The following is a 25,507-nucleotide window of genomic DNA, read 5'->3' as shown; positions in this document are numbered from 1 at the left end:
TTCTTGAAAACAAGTTTTAGTAAATAATTTCTATCAAATTATACTGTTTATAGTCAGTGAGTGAATTGTTTATAGCCGTAAAATTGTTTATAGTTTATAGGGAGCTAATCACATTTTCTTTCAACTTAAAGCATAAATTGTATCTTGTCATTCTCCTGCTTAAAAGCATTTTATAGCTTCTTATAGAAGACAGGAAAAAAAAAAAAACCCACAACATCTCTTACCAGACATCACACAGCAGTACTGAGCTGGCCTTGCCCAACTCTGCTAACAGTGGTCCTCTCACAGTGCAGCTACACTGGCTGGCTTCTTTTCGTTTTCAAAAAGAAGCTCCTTAGCTTTAGAATTTGCTCTTCCATCTAACCTGGAATGGTCTGTAGCCTCTTTCTCACTCTTCACACCATTTTTCAAATGATCGTTTCTTTTCCATTTTTCTATCTCAGCCCAGACGCTGCTTCCTTAGAGAAGCCTCCTGAAACCACCTTAACTAATGCCAGCCTCTTGAGACCCCCGTCACACTTACCTTATTTTTCCTTCTCCTAGAAACTAATAATAGTTTCTAATAATAGATGTAATTATTGTACTTGTTTACTAGTAATAGATGAAATTATTTTATTTATTTATTTTTTGCTCATCCTAAGCTTGGTTGGAAAGAAAGCGAGGACCTAGCCTGTCCTTTTCTTTGTTGCGTCCTCAGTGATGGAACACAGCCTGGCATATTGTCAGCACTTAGCAACCGTGTCTGAAGGAGGGAAGCAGGAGAGCAAGACTGTGTGTTAATTTGCAGTACAGCTTGAGGGTAGAGGCAATGTCTCATTCACTTTTGAACACCCTGAACCTGACACAGTGCCTGACAATTTCAGGATATGACAAATGATTTTTATAATTTAATTGAATTGGGTATTAATTCATAGGCTTTCAGAGTTGGAGAGGATTTGAGATATTCTGTCCCAACTCCTAAGTTACTCCTAACTTTTGTAGGTTGAAATATATTTGCATGCCTTAGGTCACAAGATGATTTCTAATTCAGTGAGAATGGACAAGTGCTTCCCACTTTAGCCTTCTTTCCAATAACCCATACTGCTAAAAAAATGCCCATCTATGTGTCAAGAACTCTTAGAAAATATATTTTTATGTTTTAAAGTATAAATGCTTAGTAATTTACACAGAAGAACAAGAATGTCAAAAGGCAATGATGTTTCACAACCTTTATTCAGAAATAAAATAGTGGCTTCTTTGATCAGATGTTATTTGTTACTGAGACACTACACAAAAAGCATGTTGCTCTATTGATATTTCATCCAGTTCTAATGTTTTTATTTAGACTGGCAATAACAGTTATTGTACTAAATACCATTCACTGAGTGATTCAGACTTTCATATTCTTGTCAGTATTCTTGTGCCCATAGTCCAAAGCGCCCTTCTCTTTTATCTTACCAATAGCAAGCAAAGTCTCATTAGTAGTCATGGAGCACATTTTCTTTAGCTAATACCAAGGAGAGTTTTTTAAGTTATTTTCAGAGTATAACTGTGGTCACTGGTAATCTATAATTTTGTAAGATTACATTGCCAGCAATGGCACAAGTTACTCTAAAAAGAACTTCTTATGTTCCTAATCTACAGGCTGAACTTAAAAAAAAAAAAATTATAGAGCGCTCCCTTCAATCATGGCACTTTTCATTAGTGTCAGTCTTAACGGTGTTTCAAATTTTAACCCCCGCATTAACATCAATAAGCTTCTACATTAATAAGCCTGTACAGAGAACAATATACTCATCTAAATAAACAAAATAAATAAATAAAATCAAGGACCAGATTGAAGCTTCTGCTGTCTCTTTCTATGTTTGGGGGACTTTATATTAGTCTTTAAACATATTTTCCACAAAAAGATGGTCTGTTTGCTGCATGCATGTCCCACCCTCAGTGTACTTGTTTTCTCAACTGGGATCAATTAACGTCTAATACTGTGGCAACCAGATGTTGTCACAACAGTTTGGCAAGTGTTTGTGCTCTTCTGAATCTTCTGAAGGACATCCATATTATGCTAAATTTTTCTCGACTCATATTTGCCTGTGTTGGCAGAAGTCCGGTTCTTCCTCATAACATCTTCCACTGGTTTTATTTTAGTCAGAGTTCTGCATTCCTCTGAATTTTACTTGACTGGGACAGAGCACAATACAAATAGAAGGGTATCATTTTCTCCGTAGATGCAGAACTTTCAATTCATATAGTTGAATTATTGTTATACTCACATTTCCACGTTAGCTCTTCTTGCTCTGGCTTTGCTATGTAAGAATGGCAAGGTTGCTTTTTTGTGTGTCATGTATTCTTATGTATTTGTTTATTTTATATATGATGTACTCCTGTGTATTACAGATAAAAGGGGAAATTATTTCCAAATTCTAGCCTTTAAAGTAATCCATAAGGATATTTGCATTTGTATGTCCTCAAACATAGATACATTTTTGTCAATAATTTTTCTTCATAATTATCTCTGTGCTCATAGACAAAAAGGTCAGAATCTTATTTTAATTTATTCATAATTTCATTCCGACAAAAAATATTTTCAAAATTGATTTCTGAAATGTTCATTAAAATTGGTGCCCTTTGGGACTTACCTTAGTTTTAATTGCTTAAATAATTACGTACTACATTAGGATGCTTCTTGGAGTACCAGCTATATTCAAAGTATATTTTTAAGTTTAAAAAAAAGACAAATTCAGTAGTTTTTGAATGTTTAATGCATGACAACTACCTGTAGCTGTTCTTCTGAATCTTACATTTTCCTTCGAATTGAGTGGGCATAATGTTATAATGGCGTATGTTCATTCAAATAATGATTTTCATGATATTGACAGTAGTGCTTCTTTAAATAAATAATCCAACATTTTACACAAAGCCAATTCTCATTAAGGGGACACAAGGTTATCTTATATTTATATATATATATATATATTTTTTTTTTAATTTTTTATTTTTTATAAACATATATTTTTATCCCCAGGGGTACAGGTCTGTGAATCACCAGGTTTACACACTCACAGCACACACCAAATCACATACCCTCCCCAATGTCCATAATCCCACCCCTTCTCCCAAACCCCCTCCCCCCGGCAACCCTCAGAATAAATGAAACAAGATGGGATTGGGAGGGAGACAAACCATAAGTGACTCTTATATTTATATTTAATATGAAAATATTAATCTAAATAAGAACAGTGATTTAGTACATATAAAATACCTACACTCTGAATTTCTAAATTTGTACTTTGAATATTCCCTTGACCTTCATTAAAGAATTTTGTGAGTAGTATCAAAAGATAGATATACGTATCTATCAATAGATAGATGGATATATGTAGATAGAGAAAGAGAGAGAAATAGTTATGTTAGTTAAGATTTGAAGGGATCTTTTTTCCTGCTATGAAAGAAACACAAATGTTAAAGAAACCAACTAAACGAAGTCAAAACAAAGTTGTGACTACCATAGTGGAACAAAGTAATAACCCAAGTTAGATCTGTGTTTCTGGAACTTTTCCACTAAAGTGCCCTCTATAGCAGCAGAAACTGAACTTATATTTAGGAAAATTAGAAATAGAATCTCAATTTCTTGAAAGCCTGTGTTTTTCTAGAAGATTTCGCATACTATTATTTTGTCTCCATATCTGTCTCAATAGAAGAATGTTACGCACCATCAAAAAAATTCACGGGGAAGTGGTCCCATGTCTATTCTATGGTTTATTTTTTTTCTCTTACAAGGCACAGTGTGGTATCATCCTAGAATTTAAGAAACATGACATAGTTTGGGATGTTTAGGGAACAGATTATAAGATTGGATATTGGATAAAAAGAAGATTAGATACTGAATTGTTCTGGAATTAACTTGGTTTACAGATTTCTTGCTTTAGTTAAAATTAGCTTGTCTTTTTCTGAATGTAGAAAAGAAAGGGAAAAATAACTCAGAAGTGTTCTTTATGACATAGGGAAAGTAATTTGGGATTAAAACATTGTGGTAAACCAGAATGCATGATAATTTAAAGTACACTTTCTCTTAAACTCTGTTGTATGACCTTAACTGTTCTAGATTTAGGGGGCTGGTATTTTATACCTTTAAGCATAAAAAAGTTGATATAAAAATTTTTTATTTTTCATTTTAGGCCAGATATCCCAGAGACCTTCAACAGCAAATTTATCCCTTTCCAACTCTGTTAAAAAAAGCTCCAGCTGCCTTGTCTCCTCCCATCCTCGGTCAAGAAGTGCAGGGGCTCGACCATTGTCTAGAGCCGCTTCTGAAATTTCAGAAATTGAATATATTGATACTACTCACCACACCGAGCCATTCTTAGATGGCACTGCTGATCAGCAAACCTTAGACAGTTTGGAAAAAGAATTAAATGTCCTAAGAAATCTTGCAGGTAATGCTATTTTTTCCCCCTATAGACAATGTTAACTCTGTCTTCTGCTTGATTCCTCCTATCACACTCCAAGGAAACAAGGCTTTCCCTCTCCTTTGTTCAACCACCAACCTTTGTATTTGCTTCCTTGGGTGTCCCATGACATCACCCTGAGAATGTTATAAAACATATGGATGCCCACACTAGAGATGTCCCCTTCGCTTATGTAATACACAGTCAAAATATAGCACAAGGAACTTCATGTGGACAACAAAGTAATTTTTTTCTCCTTTCTACAAACCCCACTGAGTGGTTAATTTCTGTAGCTTCCTGAAAGCCACCGCCCAACACCCTTGTTGGGATTTGAGCTGTTAGATCTTTTAAAGCAGTATTTTCCAAATTTCAGTGTGTATATAAACGCCCTGGGGATCTTGTTACAATGCAGATTCTGGGGTTGCGCCGGGATTCTGCACATCTGACAAGTACCCAATTGATGTCAATGCTAGTTGGCGGACCAGTTTATGGGGAATTTATACTTGTGCATTCTCCTTCCTAAACCTCAGTGTCTGCAGTCTAGCAAATCATAACCATATCCTTGAAAGAATTACAAAAAAATACTAAAAAGGAAGCCAAAATCCCCACAAAATCTTATTCTTCCAAAAACAACCATACTATTTGATGAGCACCATTTTAAATATCTATTTAAATCATGAGTATACATGTAAAAATACATAGAAGGATGAATAGATTGAAGGAAAGACAGTAAAAATTTTATAAAAATATATTTATGCTTTACAAGTTTATAAATAATTTTGTATTTACTCTGTTTCACAAAAGAAAAATTCAAATGAAACTAAAGGAAATCATACATTTCTGAGAAGTATTTTTTTATTACAAAAATATGAAGTTGAAATATATGAAACTGCCGTTTTGTACCCAAGAAACAGTGGGATATTGGCAATTTTATATAGTATATCCCGTAGCTTTTTATAAATATCCCTTTAAAAATTAAGGAAAAAGGAAACATTAAGCTATGAAGGCCATTTATAACTATATATGACTTAGTTTTAGACAATAACGATTAAATCCGTATAATAAGAGGACTCAGTTCTTTTTTTTTCTTTTAAAGATTTATCCATTTATTTGAGAGAGAGAGAGAGAGATAATGCACACACAGGGGAAGGGAAGAGGGAGAGAGAAACTTGAGCAGACTTCTGCTAAGCTGATAAACACAAGGTGGGGCTCGATCTCAGGTCTCTGAGATAGGGACCTGAGCAGAAACCAAATTAAGAGTTTCAACTGCCTGCACCACTCGGTGCCCCTGTTCTTTTTTTTTTAAAACCACATGTGGTTATAACTGTATTTTATATAAAAATTATATATACAAATATATACATATATTTATATATTATATTTATAATAGAATGTATTGCTATTTTAATTTTATTATTTTCCATTTTTTGAGGTTTCCTTTTTCATTTTCTTAGTGAAAATTCATATTAGATTAAATGGTCAGTACTAGCATTTTTATTATGACTTTCCAATTCTGACCTTTTATTTTGATTCATCTCTAGAAGATCTGATTGTGGAATTCTTCAGAATGCCTGTTTCAACTTTTTGGTCAATTGGCAAGTTAGCTAGATTAACTTAGGGAATCATAACTTTTTTCCTCTGCACCTAATAGACATTTCTCCACTGTCTTCTGTCTTCTGTCCCTGATTATTGATGCTAGTTAGTTTAGCACAGTTTTTTTTTTTTTTTAACTTTTGTTTGGTTAAATTTAATTGTCAAGTAGTTTTCCTCCCTAGTAGGGCTCATGGTAGCTCTGCCACTCGAATTTTTTCATGTTTGAGAATGTGCTTCCTTTATATTTCAATGGCATATCAGTGGAGGGTAAGTTCCTTGGGTCATTTTACTTGTAAACCTTGTACGTACTGGTTCTTTGTTTTCTGGGTCTGAATTCTGTTATGACGTAGTCTCAGGTTACCATGATTTCTTTCTTCACTCTCTCTCTTCCAAGTGAGGGCTTCTTTCCAGACTAGATGTTTGAAGAATATTTTTCTTTATCTTTGAAATTCAATAACTGGACCAGGAATGTGTTTCAATATCGATAATTGAGCATTTCTTAAAGCCCAGGGCTCTTTTTCTTTCTGTAGAATAAGCTGCTCCTTATTTTCAGAGAAATTTTCTGCTGTTGTGTGTTTGAATTGCTTTTCTGTTCCATTTGGCTTTCTCCTGCTGACAAATCTATTTTATCAATGTTGGATCTTCTTTGTACAATGTATTTATTTATATTTTCTTCAACTATTTTAACCAGTTTTTATTTTCCTTTGCATTTATTACTTTATCTTAAGCTCGTGTTCTATGTTGGAAGTTTAATTTTCAGCTATAATTATAGAATATTCTTTATGAATTGATTTAACAAATAATGGGTTGATTTACTAAATTAGCTCTCTAAAGGTATTGCTTTGTTTTTTTTTTATTGCTTTGATATTTTTGGTAAATTTTTACTTTGATAAATTTTGAGTTTATAGAAAATTTGCAAAAATGCAAGAAAATACAAACTCTTATATACTCCTGTATGCTCTTTATCCAGTTCATTACCTAGTATCTGTCTTTTGCCCTGCTTAGCTATGCACACACACACAAACACACACACACTGTCCTTTCTTGTAAGCATTTGAGACATAGTTATAAAGATTATGACACTTGATCAAAGAAATACTTCAATGTGTATTACCCAGGAACAAGGCCATTCTCTTAAGGACCATAATATAATTATCAAAATCAGGAATTTTAATATTGATATAATGTGATTCTCTAATCCACAGTACATACTGAATTTTTAAAATTTGTCTCAATGGTGTTCATTATACTTGTTTTTTTCTGGTACAGAATTCAACCCAGGAATAGGTGACTATTGAAAAAAAAATTTTTTTTTGATGTCTGACATGCTATTGTTTGATCTTTAAGATTAGTTTTACTCTTCTTAATTTTTTATTGAAGTATAATTGACATACGATATCTTATTAATTTCAGGAGTACGTAAGAGTGATTAATGGGTTTGGGTTTATACATTATGAAATAATCCCCATGGAAAGTCTGCTTACCATCTATCACCACACACAGTTATTACAGTATTATTGACTACATCCTCTGTGCAGTATCTTACATCCTCATCACTTATTTATTTTATAACTGGAAGCTTGTAGCTCTCAATCCCCTTTACCTGTTTGCTCATCCCCAACTCCTTAGCACTCTAGTAACCAAGAGTTTGTTTCCTATATTTATGAAACTCTTATGTTCTGTTTTATACACTTGTTTTTTTTTTTTTTTTTTTTTGTGCTTAGATGCCACATATAAGTGAAATCATATGATTTTTTTTTTCTCAGTCTGACTTATTTCACTCAGCATATCTTCTAGGTCCATCCAGGTTGTTACAAATGGCAAGATTTCATTTTCTTTTTATGGCTGAATAATATTCTGGTGTGTGTATCTCTGTATGTATGTATGTGTGTGTGTGTGTCTCATCTTTATCCATTCATATATGGATGGACACTCAGGTTGTTTCTATATCCTGGCTATTGTAAATAATATGCCATGAACATAGGGATGAAGGTGTCTCTTTGAATTGATATTTTCATTTTATTCAAATAATCCAGAAATCGAATTGCTGGATTATGAGGTAGTTCTATTTTTAATTTTTTGAGGAACTTCCATATTGTTTTCCATAGTAGTTGTACTGATTTACATTCCTATCAACAGTGTACAAGGTTTCCCTTTTTTTTTCACATCCTCACTAACAACTGCTTATTTTTTTTGCCTTTTTGATAATAGCTTTTCTGACAGGGCTGAGGTTGTGGTTTTGGTTTGCATTTACATGACGATTATGATTTTATAGAGCACATTTTAATGTGCCTGTTGGCCATCTGTATGTCTTCTTTGGAAAAATGTCTATTTAGGTCCTCTGCCCAATTTTTGATTACATTGTTTTTTGATACTGAGTTGTATTTTGAACATGAACTCATGATTTGCTATATAATTTGCAAATAGTCTCTCCCATTCAGTAGGTTACCTTTCCTTTTTGTTAATGGTTTCCTTTGCTGTGCAAAAGCTTACTAGTTTGCTATAATCCCATTTGTTTATTTTAGCTTTTGCTACTCTTGCCTGAGAATACTAGTCCAAAAATATTTAATAATACATATTGCTTAGACCAATGTCATAGATTTTACTGCCTATGGTTTCTTCTAGGAGTTTTATGGTTTTCAGTGTTTAAAGACATTCAAGTCTTTAATCTATTTTGAATTTATTTTTATAAATGGTATAAGATAGTGATACAGTTTCATTCTTCTGTATGTAGCTGTCAGTTTTCCCAACACCATTTATTGAAGAGACTGGGCTCTTTTGTGGTTCCATACAAATTTTAAGATTCTTTGGTCTAGATTTATAAAATATGCCACTGGGATTTTGATGGAATTTGCATTGAATCTTTTGATTGCTTTGGGTAGAATGGACATTTAAACAATATTTTTTCTTCTAGTCTAGGAGCACATTGTATCTTTATTTTTGTTGTTTCTATTTCTTATATCACTATCTTGTAGTTCTCAGAGTATAGGTCTTTCACCTCCTTAAATTTATTTCTAGATATTTTATTCTTTTTGATGCAGTTGTAAATGGGATTTTCTTGATTTCTCTTTTTTTAATACTTTATTACTTATGTATAGAAATGCAATTGATTTCTGTATGTTAATTCTGTTTGTATCCTGTGACTTTACTGAATTCATTTGTTAGTTCTTACAGCTTTTTGGTGGAGTCTCTGTTTTTCTGTACACAGTATCATGCCATCTGTAAATAGTGACCATTTTACTTCTTCCTTTCCAATTTGGATGCCTTTTTTTTCCTTTTTCTATCCTAATTGCTCTAGCTAGGACTTTCAATGTTGAATATGTTGAATAAAACAAGGAAGTCCTATGAAAGTGATAAAAGTGAGTAACCTTATCTTGTTCCTGATTTTAGAGGAAAAGCTTTCAGCTTTTCATGGTTGAGTATAATGTTAGCTTTGTATTTCCCATGTATGGGTCTTTCTTATGTTGAGATGCATTCCTTCTGTACCCAGGAGTGGGACTGGCACAGGATGTAACATGCTGGGGGTTTGTCTTAGGGAAATGGCTGGAACTTTTCTAAGCTAGGGGCCTGGGGATTTTCAGGTCAGCCTCATCAGGCCAACTACAGTGCCTGGATCCTGCTTTTTTTGTCTGTGCTATCAAGGAGCAGGGGGAACATGCTAATGACACTTACCAGTGCTTCCAATCCTGGAGTGATTTTTAGTAGTTTCTCAGCATTTGGTAGGTGCTCTATGGTTAGTAAATAAATTTCCTTCACTTATCATTTGATTTCCCTTTAAACCGCTATTTTTTCTTTGTGTCTCAGGGTGAGGGAGTATACACATGCACACACTCTCCACTTCAGGTTGCCACACTGGGGATGGGCTTCCCTTCATTACCTTGTCTCCGTCTCTTACTCTTCCCTGTGTGATCCCTCTCTCATTTATTGTGCAAGAGCCATTCGTTCAGCCTTGAGTTCCTCTTCAGGAGGAATTGCTCTGTAAGTAGGATTAGACTCAGTGTGTCTGTGGGAGGAGTGAGTTCAGGGTCTTCTATACCACCATGTTGGACTGGCTCCTCGCAGTGTTACATTTTTTTAAAGTGTCATTTTCATTACTTCTCTTGTAACCAAAGCACTCGTGGGAAATTTTCTGATCTTGATCTGTTTTCTACCAGATTGATCTTTTATTTAATCATTCTTTGCATGCTATGAATTCTTAGATTGTAGTTTGTTTGTCTGCATAGCTAGTTGCTGCCTATTCTTTGTATCTTCCCTGTTTATATTTACTGTGGGCTACTTTGCTCATATGCTCCTTCTTTTCTAATATAGTGATATGACAGTTTCCCTAAAGTGCTGTTCACCTGAGATGTGTCAGTCTTATCTTTGGAGCTACTATTGGTGGGTTGGTTATTGCATTGTTTTCATGTCTTGCCAGCTTAGAAGCATGGGGGTATAGAGGAAGGAATGGGGAGTTCATCTTCCTTTGTTGGAGGACCTGGACTCTCTAGTCTTCTTGTTACATTAAACTTCATTACACCTGGTTTCAAGTGTATTCTGTCCCTATGGGGACACCTGTAGGTTTGTAATTTGGTTGCTTCTGCCAGGATCTTACAGTGGGTACTTAGGGGTTTTAAAAATATTTCAAATAATTTCTTCTTACTTCCCATTCATCTACTTTTCTCCAAATTGGTGTGGTATTGGTGAGACTTGTACTTTAGATGACTCTCCTTTTCCTGTTACTGGTTTGATGTGCCTATTGGGTGGGGAGGAAAATGGGTGGACAGTGGTAGCACCCACTTGTACCCTCAATGAATCTTCTGTTTTTCTTTGGTTGCCCCTTGTCCTACTTTATTATGTGGACTTGTATCCTTTCCTTTGTTTGACTCTTTTTGTGATTTGATTTGATTTTAATTTTTTTCTGCCTTTTCTATTCATTTCATTATGGGGTGGGGAATGAGAGTCTATGATCCATCTGTATGTACTGTTCATTTGCCTTACTCTGAAATACTAAAAATCAAATGCAAATCTTCTTGGAGGTAATTTTCACATTAAAGATCAAGTCTAAAATGAAGCCTGACAGATCTGAACTGGATCTAAAAAGGATAATCATACAATTTTTATTCAGAAAACGAAGGGTTTCTTATTTAGATAGATTGGTAAATTCTATTTATAAATAAAACACAGCACTTAACAAGCAGTAGTCTCTTCTGGTTGTTTCTAACCACTTAGGTTTTCTTATTTCCTTTATCACTTTTGTTCTTACATATTTCACTTTTTCTCTGGGCCACTCCTTTTCTCATATGCCAACACCAGTATTTTCACTAGGATACATAACTTTTCATATACAAAAGCAAGCACACACTGTGTAGCCTGTGAACCACCAGGGCTTTTCGGATGTCCCAGGAGCAGAACAAAATCACTTACACACACTTGACCCACAAACAGCTCTCTTTCTATTTGGGAAGATTGGCTCTGGAAGAGTGCAGAGCTTTGGAGACATTCACCTGGAGCTGAGGAAGGAAGAGGGTGGCCCATCAGCTGAATCAACCCAACAGTCACTGAGGTGACAGATGCTGTGGTATAATAAGCTGCTCTTCCAGAAAAATCAGTTTGTGTATGAGACTTTTGTATTCTGTTTAGCATCAATGGGCAGAAAAATTCCACCCACATTTCACTACTCATGGCACAACCTGGAAAAACTCCGCATGAGGTTTGGTTCCACAGAAGCACAGCTACACAATTTGACTCTTATACAAATGTAAATGTGTTCATATCTCTGTGAAAGCCAAATTTTTGAGAGCAACAAACCTGACTTGTTTTCTATTAGCTCTAGAGTTCCTCTTCCCTTCCTCTAAGTTCTGTGGAAAACAACTGTGTCAAGGAGGTAGGAGAAGAAAAGACAGGAAATAACTGCATTAAGTGAAGTGTTTTCCCATTTCATTCAGCTTGCTGTGGCTGATATTAGAGCCTTTTTGGAGGCAGGCAGGCGGGGCCGGTGGGCGGGGACAGGAGATGTGTGTGCTGCTTGCAGACACAACTTTCTGCTGAGGTGGGAGGTAGGGGGAAGCAAAACATGGTAGTTGCAAGCCAGGCTCTTCCGCTAGGAGCCTGGTTTTGAAATTTGAAACCACTCCTTACTAGCTTCATGACTTTAGGCAAATTACTTTCTTAATCTGATCTTGCATCAGTTTCTGTGTATGAAACCTGGGTAGTAATAGGCCCTATCATAAAATTGTTCAATGACTGAGTTAAATTATATATTAAATACTATATTTGTGAAGATTTCTTTCATGCTCTCTCTCTCTACACACATACACACTCTCTCTCAAGAGTTAATTGCCTAGCACATAGTAAGTCCTGAAAAAAATCTGTTAAATTATGTAAGGAACCAGTGAGTGGTATTTTCCACATATAGTCAGGTAAGATTCTCTTGGTAAGTCTAATTTCTAGTCAAAAAGATCTAAAAGTTGTTTTTTATCCTAAAACCATGTCTTCTTCGGGGCCACTTTGAGGATATAGTTAGCTATAGTTCATGCCATATAATTATTTCCTCTATGAATATCTGTAAATGATGTTATAGTCACTTCCTTTAATGTGCTCAACATGGCAGTATAACTTATTTACCAAGCCACTTTGTCAATTTTTGAATATTGTTATAGCCTGAAGAAATTTGGGAAATATCAAAAGATATGTATTATGAGAAAGTCTCAATAATAATGCATGTTAAAGCATTCACATTTTTGTTAGTTATAAACGATTCAGTTGTTCAAATTCATTCTGACTTGTGGTTTAAGGCTTAAATTCCCATGGCGATCCTATGTTTTAAAAGTCCACAGACAGTGGACTTTTAAAGGCAGTTAACTGAGCCAAGTAAGGCACTCAGGCAGTTAACTGAGCCAAGTAATTAAAGGATAAATTAAAAGATTAAGGGATAGAAAACGTTTAATTTCAATCCATTCCTCAAAAGTCCACTTTTTTGACAGGTATAAAGTAAATTTATAATAGCTGAATTTCCAATATAAGTGTCAATCCAGTCTTCCCTGATCTTATATTAGAAAAAGTTAGGTTTATGTACAATTGATCTTTTAGATTTAACACTAACCCACAATAGGGTTTTCATAAGCAGTTTTATTTTCCACTGCTTTGAAAATCAAGTGATGTCATCTTTGCCCCTATTAACTTCAAAAGGTATTTTGAAATATAATTTTGAGAATGTACAATTACACAAAAATAGACCCATTCTGTTTGTACTTTCTGAATTAGCCCTGTGCTAATTAGGACTCAAATACCTAACAGCGGTTGAATACCTCTCCTTCTGGTGTTCTTTAGATCTAAGAGCCCCTATTAGGTTTCAGTACTATAGTGTTACCAATTCCAAATCCTGAATTGATTGCTTTCTCATCGTAACACTCCCTATCATTGGGGCAAGTAAAGGTATCTTGCATACCGGTCTTATTCCTTGTGGAAAAAAGGAGAGAATAAAAGCCTCACCTAAAGAATTAGATTCTGGAACATAGTGATTGATGATATTGGTGAGCTAGAAGAGCTTAGAGCTAGTTCCAGTTCTTTTCCTCTGGTGTGTGACTTCTAAGTTACCAATGCCTTGGGGACCCACAATTTCTAATCTCCCAACAGCTGGGGATGCGACAAAAATTCTATCTGAGGATCTTTTGTTTTTTTCAAAATTAGTCTTATACAGAGCCCCAGATTTAAATGAGACCCTGTGAAAGCTGTCTTGATTGCTTTGGGGTGGTGGGAGCAGGAGCAATATCCTCAAGCCTTCTGAACTTCACCATGTATCATAATTTGAAAGTCACTGGACTAAACAATTTTAAGGACACTTCCAGTTGTATATATATTGAGGTCTTTCTTGCAGCAGGAATGATTAGAAGTTTCTTCCAGCAGGGGAATCTCTGCTTGCTCAAAAATTTCTGGTAAGTGCTATCTTCTGAGAAAAAATAATGCTACTAAAATAATTCTCTTCGTCAAGTGGATAATACACGTAGTTTGGTGTGTGGTCCTTCAGATCAGGAGGATATTTGATTGACACTTTCATAGGAGTTGGAAGTGTCTAACTCCCAGATCCAGTATTTTAATGATTTTAAAATTCATCATAGTATAACCTTAGGTACAAGCTAGATTGGCCCTTAAAACTTTATCAAAGATGAAAAGAAGGCATTATCGTCTTTCTAATATAATAATCATATTTATTTCTGTACTTGACTTTTTGGTAGTTTATATAAAATGGTTGCTTGTCCATTGGCTTATTTAACTGGCACTATTTGTCCTTACCTGAGCTAAATCATAGGGCAACTTCATGTAAAAGGAGAAGATTTAAGGCTTCTCCCCTTTCGCATACAAATGGTTATTATCTACCCAAACAAACCAAGGAAGCAGAAAAAGAAAGGGTAGCTTTGCTAAGACTAATCTTTGCCTCAGACTGTGCGGGGGGTAAAACTTTTATTTCTTAGAAGACAAAAATAAACAATAAAGCAGTTAACATTCAGGCAAATTGAGGTGTCACCTAGTATTCTAGGTTTAAAAAGGATCCCATGACATTCTTTGAGATATTATAAATTTTCAGGACAATTGACACTTTAAGTATAATATATATTTAAAAATCAATATGGTTAGGTGAAATAAGTCACAAAGACAAAGACAAGTACTGTATAATATCACTTATGTATGGAATCTAAAAAAGCCAAACTCATAGAGACAGAGACTAGAGTAGTAGTTACCATGGACTTGGGGGGTGGAGGAAATGGGGAAATAGTGGCCAAAGAATATAAACTTCCCATTAGAAGATGAATAACTTCTGGGATGTAATGTATGGCATGGTGATTATAGTTAATAATATTATATACTTGAAGGTTAATAAGAAAGTAGATTTTTTTTTTTTAAGATTTTATTTATTTATTTGACAGAGAGAGGTCACAAGTGGGCAGAGAGGCAGGCAGAGAGAGAGGTGGAGGCAGGCTCCCTGCTGAGCAAAGAGCCAGATGCAGGGCTCATCCCAGGACCCTGGGATCATGACCTGAGCTGAAGACAGAGGCTTAACCCACTGAGCCACCCAGGTGCCCCAAGAAAGTAGATCTTAATTGTTCTCACCACAAACAAATAAAAAAAGAGGTAGTTATATGACATGATGGATGTGTTAGCTAACACTATGGTATTAATCATTTTGCAATATATGTGTTCCAATCAACATATTGTACACCTTAAACTCACACAATGTCACATGTCCATTATATTTCCATAGAGATAGAAAAAAATTGGGGAATTCGCTAAAAGCAAAGTCAATATGATTGAAGTGACTTGGTACCAATGTCCTAATTTAGAGGGTCAGATCAAACTTCGATATTCTGCCCACCCCACAAATACTAGAAAATTGAGGTGATTAAAAATCTGTACTGACCTTCTTTGTACTGCCTATAGTTTACGCCGGGTAAACTTTTAGTACCATATGCTGCGCGTTTATGTCTTGAATTTATGTGTTGACAGTGCATAAAATAAAATGTTTCAGATCCTTCAGAAAAGCTTTACAGCCTAACCTCAGAAGAGTTACCAGCCTTCAACAACCATTCGCTGAACATAAGTCAGACTACCCTAGATTTCTGTAAGACCTCAAGTGCAAGAGGCCTTTGTGCAGTTGAGGAATGGAGGTAGGTTAAGGCTACAGCCTACATGTAAAGATAGTGCATAGTGAAATTTTTGACAAGCCCCGAATAGTTATCTTTACTATGTAAAGAAAGATTGTCCTCATGGGTATACTTTATATGGCCATCCTCTATAAAATGTTTGGGTCCTTAGTTGACCTATTTTCAGGATTTCATAGAAGTCTTATGAAGAAGTTACTTTAATGTGAAGAGATAATTCTCTGCTGCACAATGTGTGTCAGCAAAATGAAAAGATATTTGTAATTTTATAATCCTTTAGCCTTTCTTCTTATGTTGAAAAACAGTTGCTTTACTTGGATTAATTAACTTAATAAATCTCACTAGTTTGCACTAATAGGATCTTACTTAATATGAATAAGGTTTTTAGAGTATTAAGAAGATTCTTAAAGTTAAGTCAAGGTTGTTAATGATAGCATATTTTAAATTGTATCATTTCATTCTTTCTGCACATGAAAAACATTTTTTTGGATGATCAGTCTGTAAAGAATACAGGTTATATTAATAAATGCTTCAAAAAGTAGTTTATCATGTTGGTCTATTATTGGCATGCTGGAGTTTCTTGAAAAAGGAGGATGGATTTTTCTAGAAGGATTAAGATAAATGTAAAATAAAAGTCCCTTGAATTATAAATTCCTTTGTTTGGTTTGAAGTCTAATATTGCAGTGAAAAGGAATCAAGAGTCCATTACTCTGTCTTTTTAAAGGAGAAAATCGTTTAGCTGTGGTCCTTGGATTTTTGCATTTCTAACACCACTTATGTTTTTAAAAAGAGGAATCAATATAAAGTTGCTATTTTTTCCCTAAAAATCTCTTTTAAAACAAAGTAACTAAACTTACCATGTACTCTAGGTATCATTTCACGAAAAGAAAGGACATTTCATACTAAAAATATAAGGGGAATAAACAGAATAAAGCAAAGTTCTTTTAAATTAAAAATGTCATGAAAAAGTCATTACCTTGTTGTTATTTTTTCTTCTTAGACCAGTGGAAATTTTTATCTCAGTCAGATCTGCCCTGGTCCACAGATCAGAGTTTAGGAACTGCTGATTTAGCCTCTGTTGGGCTTATAAAAAGGGATCTAAAAAAATATCCATCACAGGATGACATATTTATATTATTTAGTAGCATACATGGGCTGAAATTCTAGATAAGTTGGAAAAAAAATAAAAAAATCTGAATTGTACAAATTCCTTTCTGTTCCCCCACACTACCTCCTTTCCTAAACCTGACACCTATATACTAGAGTTTCTACCAGTTCCTTTCCACAATAAAATATAACAAAATAAAACAACTAAATAATTGCTGACATTAATTTTGATTTTGGCATATCTTGACTGGCTATCCACATAGTCCTAATTTACTGTACACAAAAGAGGTGATTTATCTGGCAGTCTATTCATTGGGATTCTATTAAACAGCCAATGTAATGATGAATGTTCTTAATGATGACCCTGAGGCTCTGCAAGTTTCTGAAGAGCCTTCTGAATCATCAATGAAGGACACAACCAGAGACCATACAATCTTCTCCCCTTGGTTCCACTGTGCCTTTATTTCTTGGGAGAGGGAGAATGATGAGAATTTCTCATTAAAAGGAAGCTTCGGATATTGGGCACATTGAAAATTATGGCCAGGGTCTGAGACAGCCTCCTCACATCTGCCTGCCTCCAATGACTTCAATGCATGTAGTATTGATCAGAAAATAAATGAAGAGTTGAAACCTGGTTCTGTATATTGTGTATTGATCTTTTAATGTATTTCCAGCTCTTTTGAAAGAGATACTGAAGCTCAGTCTTTGCTGACACTTTCTGAAAGCAGCACAGATGAGGAGGAAGAGGATTTTCTTGACAAGCAACATGTCATCATGCTATCGTGGTCATAGAGTGCCTCTTGATAATGATCATTTGTTCATTACTTTTTCGATTTTGTACCCAAAGTAAAGCATACAGCTGAAAAAAGTGACCAAGTGATTACCTGTACAGGTGCTGGAGATTTTTGATTATTAATGTTTCTGATATTTCAAGGTTTGCAAACTAATAAAAGTTAGTGAAATTATAAGGGCTTTTTCTTCCAAATGATTTATTGTATGTCAAATGCTAATCTATATTGCAGATCATATTAGGAAGATTTGGTGAATTTGTAACAATGACATTTATATTGTGTGTCTAGAAACTACTGTAGGTTAGAACATGATTGTATTTAAAGTAATATTTAATTGCTGAATTATATTGAATAATGATGTCATCATAAGAGTTAATTGAGCCTAGAATCCATATTTTACTTTGGTAACTACTGTTTGGTTTTGATTTGATTGTTAGGGTTTTTGACATTTAGGAAAGTTCTGGTAACTTCAAACATTGCTGCAAGAAGAGAAAAAGAGGACCCAAAGTAAAGCAGACATAATACTTGTCATTCTAATATAACACAAAGACATAAACTAGAGAACACAGAAACTCCCCCTCAAGCCTCTTACTTTGGGAGGGTCATGTGATGGTTAATTTTATGTCAACTTGGCTAGGCTATGATACCCAGATATATGGTGAAACTGTATACTACATGTTTCTATGAAGGTATTTTTTAGATGAGATTAACATTTAAATCAATAGACTTTGAGTAAAGCTGATCACCCTATATGGTATGTGTGGGTCTCATCTAATCAGTATGTGTGGGTCTCATCTAATCAGTTTTATTAAGAGAAAAAAGAACTGGGTCCTCCAAAGAGAGGGGACTGCTGCCTCCAGACTGCCTTTGGGCTGAAACCGCAGCATCTAATCTTCCTTGGATCTCCAGCCTTCTGGCCTGCCTTATAGATTTTGGATTTGCTAGCTGTCACAATGGTTCTGTTTCCCTGGAGAACACTGACTAATAAAAATAGTTTCTGGATTGTTGTTACAGTGAAAAAAATGAGTACACATAGAGGTATTCTACTGGTCTCCAGTAGTAGGAGATTTGGGGTTCAATTCTTTACATGAGCTTATAATCCAAGGGTTTAACAAAAGAACAGAAAAAGACATGCCCAAGGAAAGCTTTATGGGTTGTCACTTTGTGACATTTTAGGACAGTTTCCTCTTAAGGAGTTTATTAACATCAGGAAAACTTACCTGTAGGTTAGTAATGCCATCATCAGGGCATAGCCATAGCTGAAGAATCAAACTCTTTTTTCTTCCCTCTGATTCTGGTTAATAACCCCTTGTATAAGACCGTTGATTATTTAGCATAATTTATCTTTGATATATTTTCTATGGGATCAATACATTGTACTCGTATTCACACAGGTGACCTACTATCAGGATAAAAAAATGATGAAGACACCTATTTCTATGGTCTAAAAATAGTTAGGTCTATAGGGCTAGAGATGCCCTTTAATTTGCCTAAAAATGCCCTTCATTAAAAGTAACATAAATGAACGATTTTTAATAGGTCTAAAAATGTCCTACATTAAAAGTGAAGGGGGCACCCAGGGGTACCTGGGTGGCTCAGTGGGTGACGCCTCTGCCTTCGGCTCAGGTCATGATCTCAGGGTCCTGGGATCGAACCCCGCGTCAGGCGCTCTGCTCAGTGGGGAGCCTGCTTCCCCCTCTCTCTCTCTGTCTGCCTCTTTGCTTACTTGTGATCTCTCTCTCTCTCTCTATCAAATGAATAAATAAAATCTTTAAAAAAAAAGTGAGTAACATATATGAACAATAAGCAATAAGGAAATCCAATCGTACTATCAAAATAGAATTTCTGAAAAGAAACAGATATCTTAAAGAGTGTAACTCCTCCGAAGTTTTCACTGTCCTCTTAGCACTTCCTCTGTCACCATCTCAGAAAGATAACAGTGAGTCACCCTCAAATCCTCATCATTTATGTCAAAGGCCCTTCTAGCATCTTGTCCTGAGGCTGATAGCTTTCTGAATTTTAGAATTTATAGTTAAAATGGAGATTGCCTTTTCATCAATTAAAATAGGAAGAAAATACATTATTTTTTTTTAGCATGTCTTCTCAGATTTAAAGTTTTTTGACTCTTTCTATCCTCCTTTGCTGTAAGACAATATCTTCCTTTTTCCTTCTGACGAAGAAGAAAATCGCTCCCTAGTGACAATTTATACAACTCCAGTGTTTTTCTCCAAGTGGAAGGAGGTGTCCTATTCTCATTAAGGAAGAAGGACCACTGCTATTCCTTCTGTGTATCCAGGCATAGCTTGAGTCTTTTATGAACTAGTTCAGAAAGAGATTTTGTAAGATGTTATTACCTTTCACAATAAAAGAATCTTAAAATAACAATAAATCTGAGAACTAGTTGTCATTAGTGCATTTCTGGCCAGGACCTGAGATAAGGCATGTATCATTGACTTTGCCATTTGACTTCCAATATGACATTGAAATTAAACATGAGGGTCCTCTGTGGCAGAGCAGACCCCCTTCTGTCTTTATTTGCTTCCCATAACCACACATTTAGAAAAGATCTTTAATTCCTTTTCCATTAGTCTAATGAGGAAATAAAAACTAAATAAGATTAGAGCCTTTGCCTGAAGCAGTTTCAATGTGTTCTCTCATTTCGAAGCGCAAGCTTAAAATCACTGTTAAAGGCATGCACCTAATTCTGACTGTGGAATTGAGAGAGTTACAGAGATTCCAGAAGAATCACAACCGTGTTGCGAGTGCTGCAGTTACCACAGTGTGCCTCTAGCAACCACTGGACAAGTGATCCCATGGTTTTATATGCATGTTGGGATTTAGTAGTTTATACTCAGACTTGCTTAGTGGTGTAATAGTCATATGAAATTCTATAATTTTGCAGCTCTGGACATACACATAATGGAAATGAATTGACATTGAATTATATCTGATAACTTGGATATGTTGTTTGATATTTATTGAAGTCATTCACATCCAGTGCACTCTGAGTGTGTCACACTGTGACACATATGTGCCATATATGTGAAGTGCACAGAAAACCTTTCTTGAACAAAAGAATTCTACAAAGTGGCTCCATATGTAATAGGGCCTCAGATATTTTAGATAATGTCTTGATTCAGAATAAAACAGTTCTCTCTGTCCCTATGATTCAGTGGTTGGAAAGATCTTGAGCAATGTTTACCTCATTTTGGTTTTGGCTACATGATATTTCTCATCTCTAAGGTCTCAAAATGTACCTTCTGAATGAGACTTTCCATTTCTGTTGAAATTAATTCCCTATGTTCCTTTTTCTCTTCTTTCTCATGGCATCCTACTTTTCTCTCCTTTCTCTCTTACCTCATGACCTATTAATTTATTGGTGTAATTTTTGAATGTATGTCAGACAATACATTTCAACTGACTGGATTGTCTATTTTGTTCACCACTGTACACTTAGCCTGTAGCATATGCCTAGCTCACATTGCTGGTCATCAGGAATGAATGAATGAATGAATAAAGTGTACAGGATCCAATGATAAGTCATTTCAGTCCCTAATTTTTCCCAAGAGGACACAGTAACATATATAAAATGAGAAACACAGGATATCAGGATACACTACTTACTAGGTGGCAAATAACTTATCTGAACGTGTTTCTTCATCGTGAAATGGAAAAAAAGTCACCAGCTTTTCTTAGAGAAATGTGGCAGGAATCCAAAGCAGTAGTGATTGTGGAAACACTGAGAACTGAAAAGCTCTCTTCCATGCTTATTATCATCACTTTTCAAGAGTTTATGCTATAATCATTGAAAATACAGACAAATTATGGATGGATCAATTAGTGAATTCAGGATTGAGTTAATAAATGATAAAAGTCACTCAGTATCTAGAGTGGAAAATGCTTCCATTGAGTTGGACAGTTAGACTGAATGATGTATAAAGTTGTTTATGTTGAAAGCTAAATATCTAAATTTATCTCACTAAAATTATTTTTGAAACATTATTTCCTATGTTTAGCTTTCTTCTATCCTGTAAAAATTCAGAATTTTTAAATATTAAGATTGTGCTGGTACTTTTTTTTTTTTAAGATTTTATTTATTTATTAGAGAGAGATCACAAGAAGGCAGAGAGGCAGGTAGAGAGAGAGAGGAGGAAACAGGCTCCCCGCTGAGCAGAGAGCCCGATGAGGGGCTCGATCCCAGGACCCTGAGATCATGACCTGAGCTGAAGGCAGAGGCTTTAACCCACTGAGCCACCCAGGCACCCCACGCTGGTACTTTTATAAACACTTTGTGCGTCATACTTTCAGAGAGGAGAAATTTTAAAAACATACTTATACCTCCCCAAATCTGTTTTTATGGGATATTTTGTTTCAGCATAATTTTCATCGCTGGTTATTTATTACTAGCCACATTTTCATGAAAACAATCTTTATTTCCTCAGAGTTCATCTGTGCCTGTAGTTTATCCCCCACCTCAAGTCATAATTCTTTGTTAGTGACACGCTGATTGTTTGCTGGGTAAATGATTATGATGTTGCAAACAGGATTATGACTTTAGCTGGGGAATAACCAGCAGGCATAGATGAACTCTAAGGAAATACAATCCTCCCTTTTTAATGCAAATGTCTTCCATAGTTAAAGAAAAGAAGAGGATATTTTTAATGTTCTCCATGAGGTGACAGTTATGTTTAAAATGAAAAGAGTTAATTGATTGATGGGGTTAGCTTGTGTTTCTTCTTTTCAACTACATGTAATATGCAATAACATTTATGGAAACAGTTCTAAGCATCTCTATGCTCTTATTTCTGCCAGAAGGAAGCACTTCGTGTATCGCCTTCTATCCAGAAGACAAATATACATTATTCTAGATACAAATGCTTAGGAAGACTTCTAAGAGGGGAAATGTACTTCATCCCTATCTTAAAATTAAACCTTATATATTCAACATAAGTATGAAAGAAATGTTTTAGGGTAAATTTTGATATTTCACATTTTTTAGAATTGTCTTATTTTTATAGTATAACTTTTTTTGTTTATTCAAGCGATGGTAGAATTTGTAAACAGCTTCTGCACTTAAAAAAATGAAACCTGTGGGACACCTGGCTCAGTGGGTTAAGCTTCTGTCTTCTGCTCAGGTCATGATTTCCGAGTCCTGGGATGGAGCCCTGCATTGGGCTCTCTGCTTTGCGGGGAGCCTGCTTCCTCCTCTCTCTCTGCCTGCCTCTCTGCCTGCCTGTGATCTCTGTCTGTCAAATAAATAAATAAAATCTTAAAAAAAAATAAAACCTGCAAGTGCCACAGAAGATGAACAGATGCACATTTGATTTTTCAAAAGTAGTCACCCCACATTCACTTTCTCCTCTGATCTATACCACACCACAGCCCTGGAAGAAAACTCTGTAAGTGAGACCATTGAACCAATCAGGATTTGATTTAATTTTATATCACAGGAAATACCAAATAACAGCGGACTAACATAGAAGATTCTTTTGTAAGTTGAGTCCAGGAGTAGGCAGTATGGAGTTGGTGCAGCAACTACATCTTGTTGTGTTGTTTCTGTCCTCAAGTTGACGTTGTCATTCAAGATGGGGATAGATCTCCAGCCTTCAGAATCTGATTTCAAGGTGTCAAGAAGGGGGACAGTGGGTAGAGCAAAGTAGACACCTCCTAACTGAGGTAACTTCTTCTAACCAGTGTTCTTGGATATCTCACGCAACACTTCTGTTATGTATTATTGGCTGGAACTTAGTCGCATCTAGAGACAAGAGGATTTGGAAATGTAGTCACTGAAGAGGGTACATTGCTGCTCAGAATAAAAGTGGGGTTGTTACACCGGGGAAGTTGGAGAGAGTGGATATTGAAGGCACCTGGCAGGTCTGTTGCAGCCTCTAATGTTACCTTCATTAATGATCTACTGCAGCTTGCTTTCAGCATATAGGCATTTTGCAGTTAATGTGGTTTGCAATATGTGGCAGAAACCAACCTTTTGAGATTTAAGTAAGATAAATTTAAGAGACACTCCTATACTTGGATCACTCAAATTCATATATAAACCATACCTCTCTTTTAGTCTGAAAAACATGCTTTTGTTACACAAACAGAGACTTCATTATTCAGTTTCAGGTTTTCACCTTAAGACTTCTTAAAACACATTCCACATCTCTTTAAAGTTCAGTCTTTGGGTTGATGCCAAAAGACTTTGAATGCACTCTGTTAAAAATACTGTGATATGAAATATTTGTCTCAAATGAAGTTTCCAATATTAAGATATTTTGAAACCTATGATGGAAATTTTCATAAGAATACACAGAGAACAAATATAAAATAGTTTCTTCTATTAGGAATATTGGATATTGGCATAGGAGAGCCAGAGATTACAGATGGTCCTAGAGATAAAGTCTCATGGTTATGTGCTCATTTAGCAGTGCTTTAATCCTTTGTAGTTCACATATCAATGAGAGATTAAATGTTTTCAGACCAAGTTCTGGGGACCCATAGGGTTTCTTGATTTCAGGGAGGAGTTTGAAGGAGGACTGAGTTGTTCAACAAAAGCATCTCTGCTTGTTTTGTTTGTTTTAATGTATAAAGGGATTCTTTGTGAGATTGAAGAAAGAATTTTACCACAAAAGTTAGACTGTGGCCTAGAGTCCTAGATCTCTGGGCCCCTGTCAGGCTGGTTTTCTGGGATTTATACTGTCACAGAATGTGATAGATTGTTAGGATGTTTTACTGGATTTATATCTCTTGCTGTAAGAGCAGACTCCAGAGAACAATGAAGGAAGATAGTTTCTCCTCCTCAATTCATTGAAATCTCTTCAAAAATTATCCAGCTTTAGGCAGACTACATTGTTAACTGATTTCTAGTTGGATATCTTTTTCTTCAAGTACAGAAACCCAGTCAAGGCACTGAAAATAAAGTGGGTTTATTTTAGTGAGAAGTGAAATGGTATGAAAATCCAAGAAGAGGAGCTGTAGAAAAGTTGGTATGACAGGATTTTACAGTTCCTGGACCGGAGATAATTCTGTCTCTGGATGGTCTTGACCACTCATGGGTTTTTGCTTTTGGGGGGCACATTAGTTCTATGTTCCCTACTGACTGGCTTCTTATATTCACTCAAACTTCGTGCTTATACCCAGGGATGCAACTTGTTCTTCACCCAGGCCTCTGCCTCATGGCTTCTCTCTCTCTGCTCTCCCCACATCACTATTTCATTCCCTTGAATTGGTTTTCAATTCTAGATTCAGAGAGAGACATTGGATTGGTTCAGTTTATATTTTCAAGACAGGCAGCATGATTGCCTAAGGAGGGTTCAGGCCTGGGGCTGAACTTATCAGCAAATAAGTGTTTCCAGGCTATGGTGAGAAGGCATGGAGAGAAGAAAGGACAATTTGTTTTAAAAAATGGCCTCTGTAATTCAGCAGGCAAGCGGATATGATTTCAAAAGTGAAGTGGTGAGTGCTGTGAAGTGTGTAAACCTGGTGATTCACAGACCTGTACCCCTGGGGATAAAAATATATGTTTATAAAAAATAAAAAATTAAAAAAAAAAAAGTGAAGTGGGTTTCATATGGCATGGACTTCTCAGAAAAACGCTCAGGGGAGGACCTGAGTGCCAAAGGGAGGTTTGTAGGACAGAGTTGTGAATATTGCAGTAGGTATGAAAAGGGGGACAGAAAAGGAAAGGGTATTAAGGGCTGATGCTACCACAGGATCACCCTAACTGTATGGGAAGCATGCTGTTGTTCCTTTAGTTTCAAACAGCACCAACCTGAAGTGTGGGTTTGTGCTCTTACTAGACCTCCTTAGGGCCATCGTTTCACCTGTGACTTGAGTGTCAATATTCCTCTATTCTCAAAGGGCCAATGCTGGAATCAGTAACCTGGATCTTCATTCTAATTTTGTTCTCTAATGTCCTCATCATAGACACTTTTTCATTTCCAGGATTGATCTACTT

General features: G+C 35.6%; 1 protein-coding gene across 4 annotated transcripts in view; it reads left to right on the top strand.

Annotated features, from left to right (window-relative positions):
* Window positions 1-19,079, top strand: part of ZBBX (zinc finger B-box domain containing) — a 113,916-nt gene extending 94,837 nt beyond the window's left edge. For 3 of the 4 annotated variants that reach the window (XM_004756503.3, XM_013058283.2, XM_013058286.2), the window contains 3 exons: window positions 4,158-4,415; window positions 15,523-15,661; window positions 17,437-19,079. In XM_004756503.3, the coding sequence (XP_004756560.1) occupies window positions 4,158-4,415; window positions 15,523-15,661; window positions 17,437-17,554 (515 nt within the window). In that variant the 3' untranslated portion in view covers window positions 17,555-19,079. The remainder of the gene's footprint in view (window positions 1-4,157; window positions 4,416-15,522; window positions 15,662-17,436) is intronic. The other variant, XM_013058285.2, reaches the window with a different exon arrangement.
* Window positions 19,080-25,507: the final 6,428 nt, after the last annotated feature.

The sequence above is a fragment of the Mustela putorius genome, unplaced genomic scaffold (genome assembly GCF_011764305.1).
Source record: "Mustela putorius furo isolate JIRA1106 unplaced genomic scaffold, ASM1176430v1.1 tig00003834_pilon_pilon_pilon, whole genome shotgun sequence".
Taxonomy (NCBI): Eukaryota; Metazoa; Chordata; class Mammalia; order Carnivora; family Mustelidae; genus Mustela; species Mustela putorius.
The sequence above is the reverse complement of the archived record's forward strand: the minus strand, read 5'-3'. Positions and strand labels throughout refer to the sequence as shown.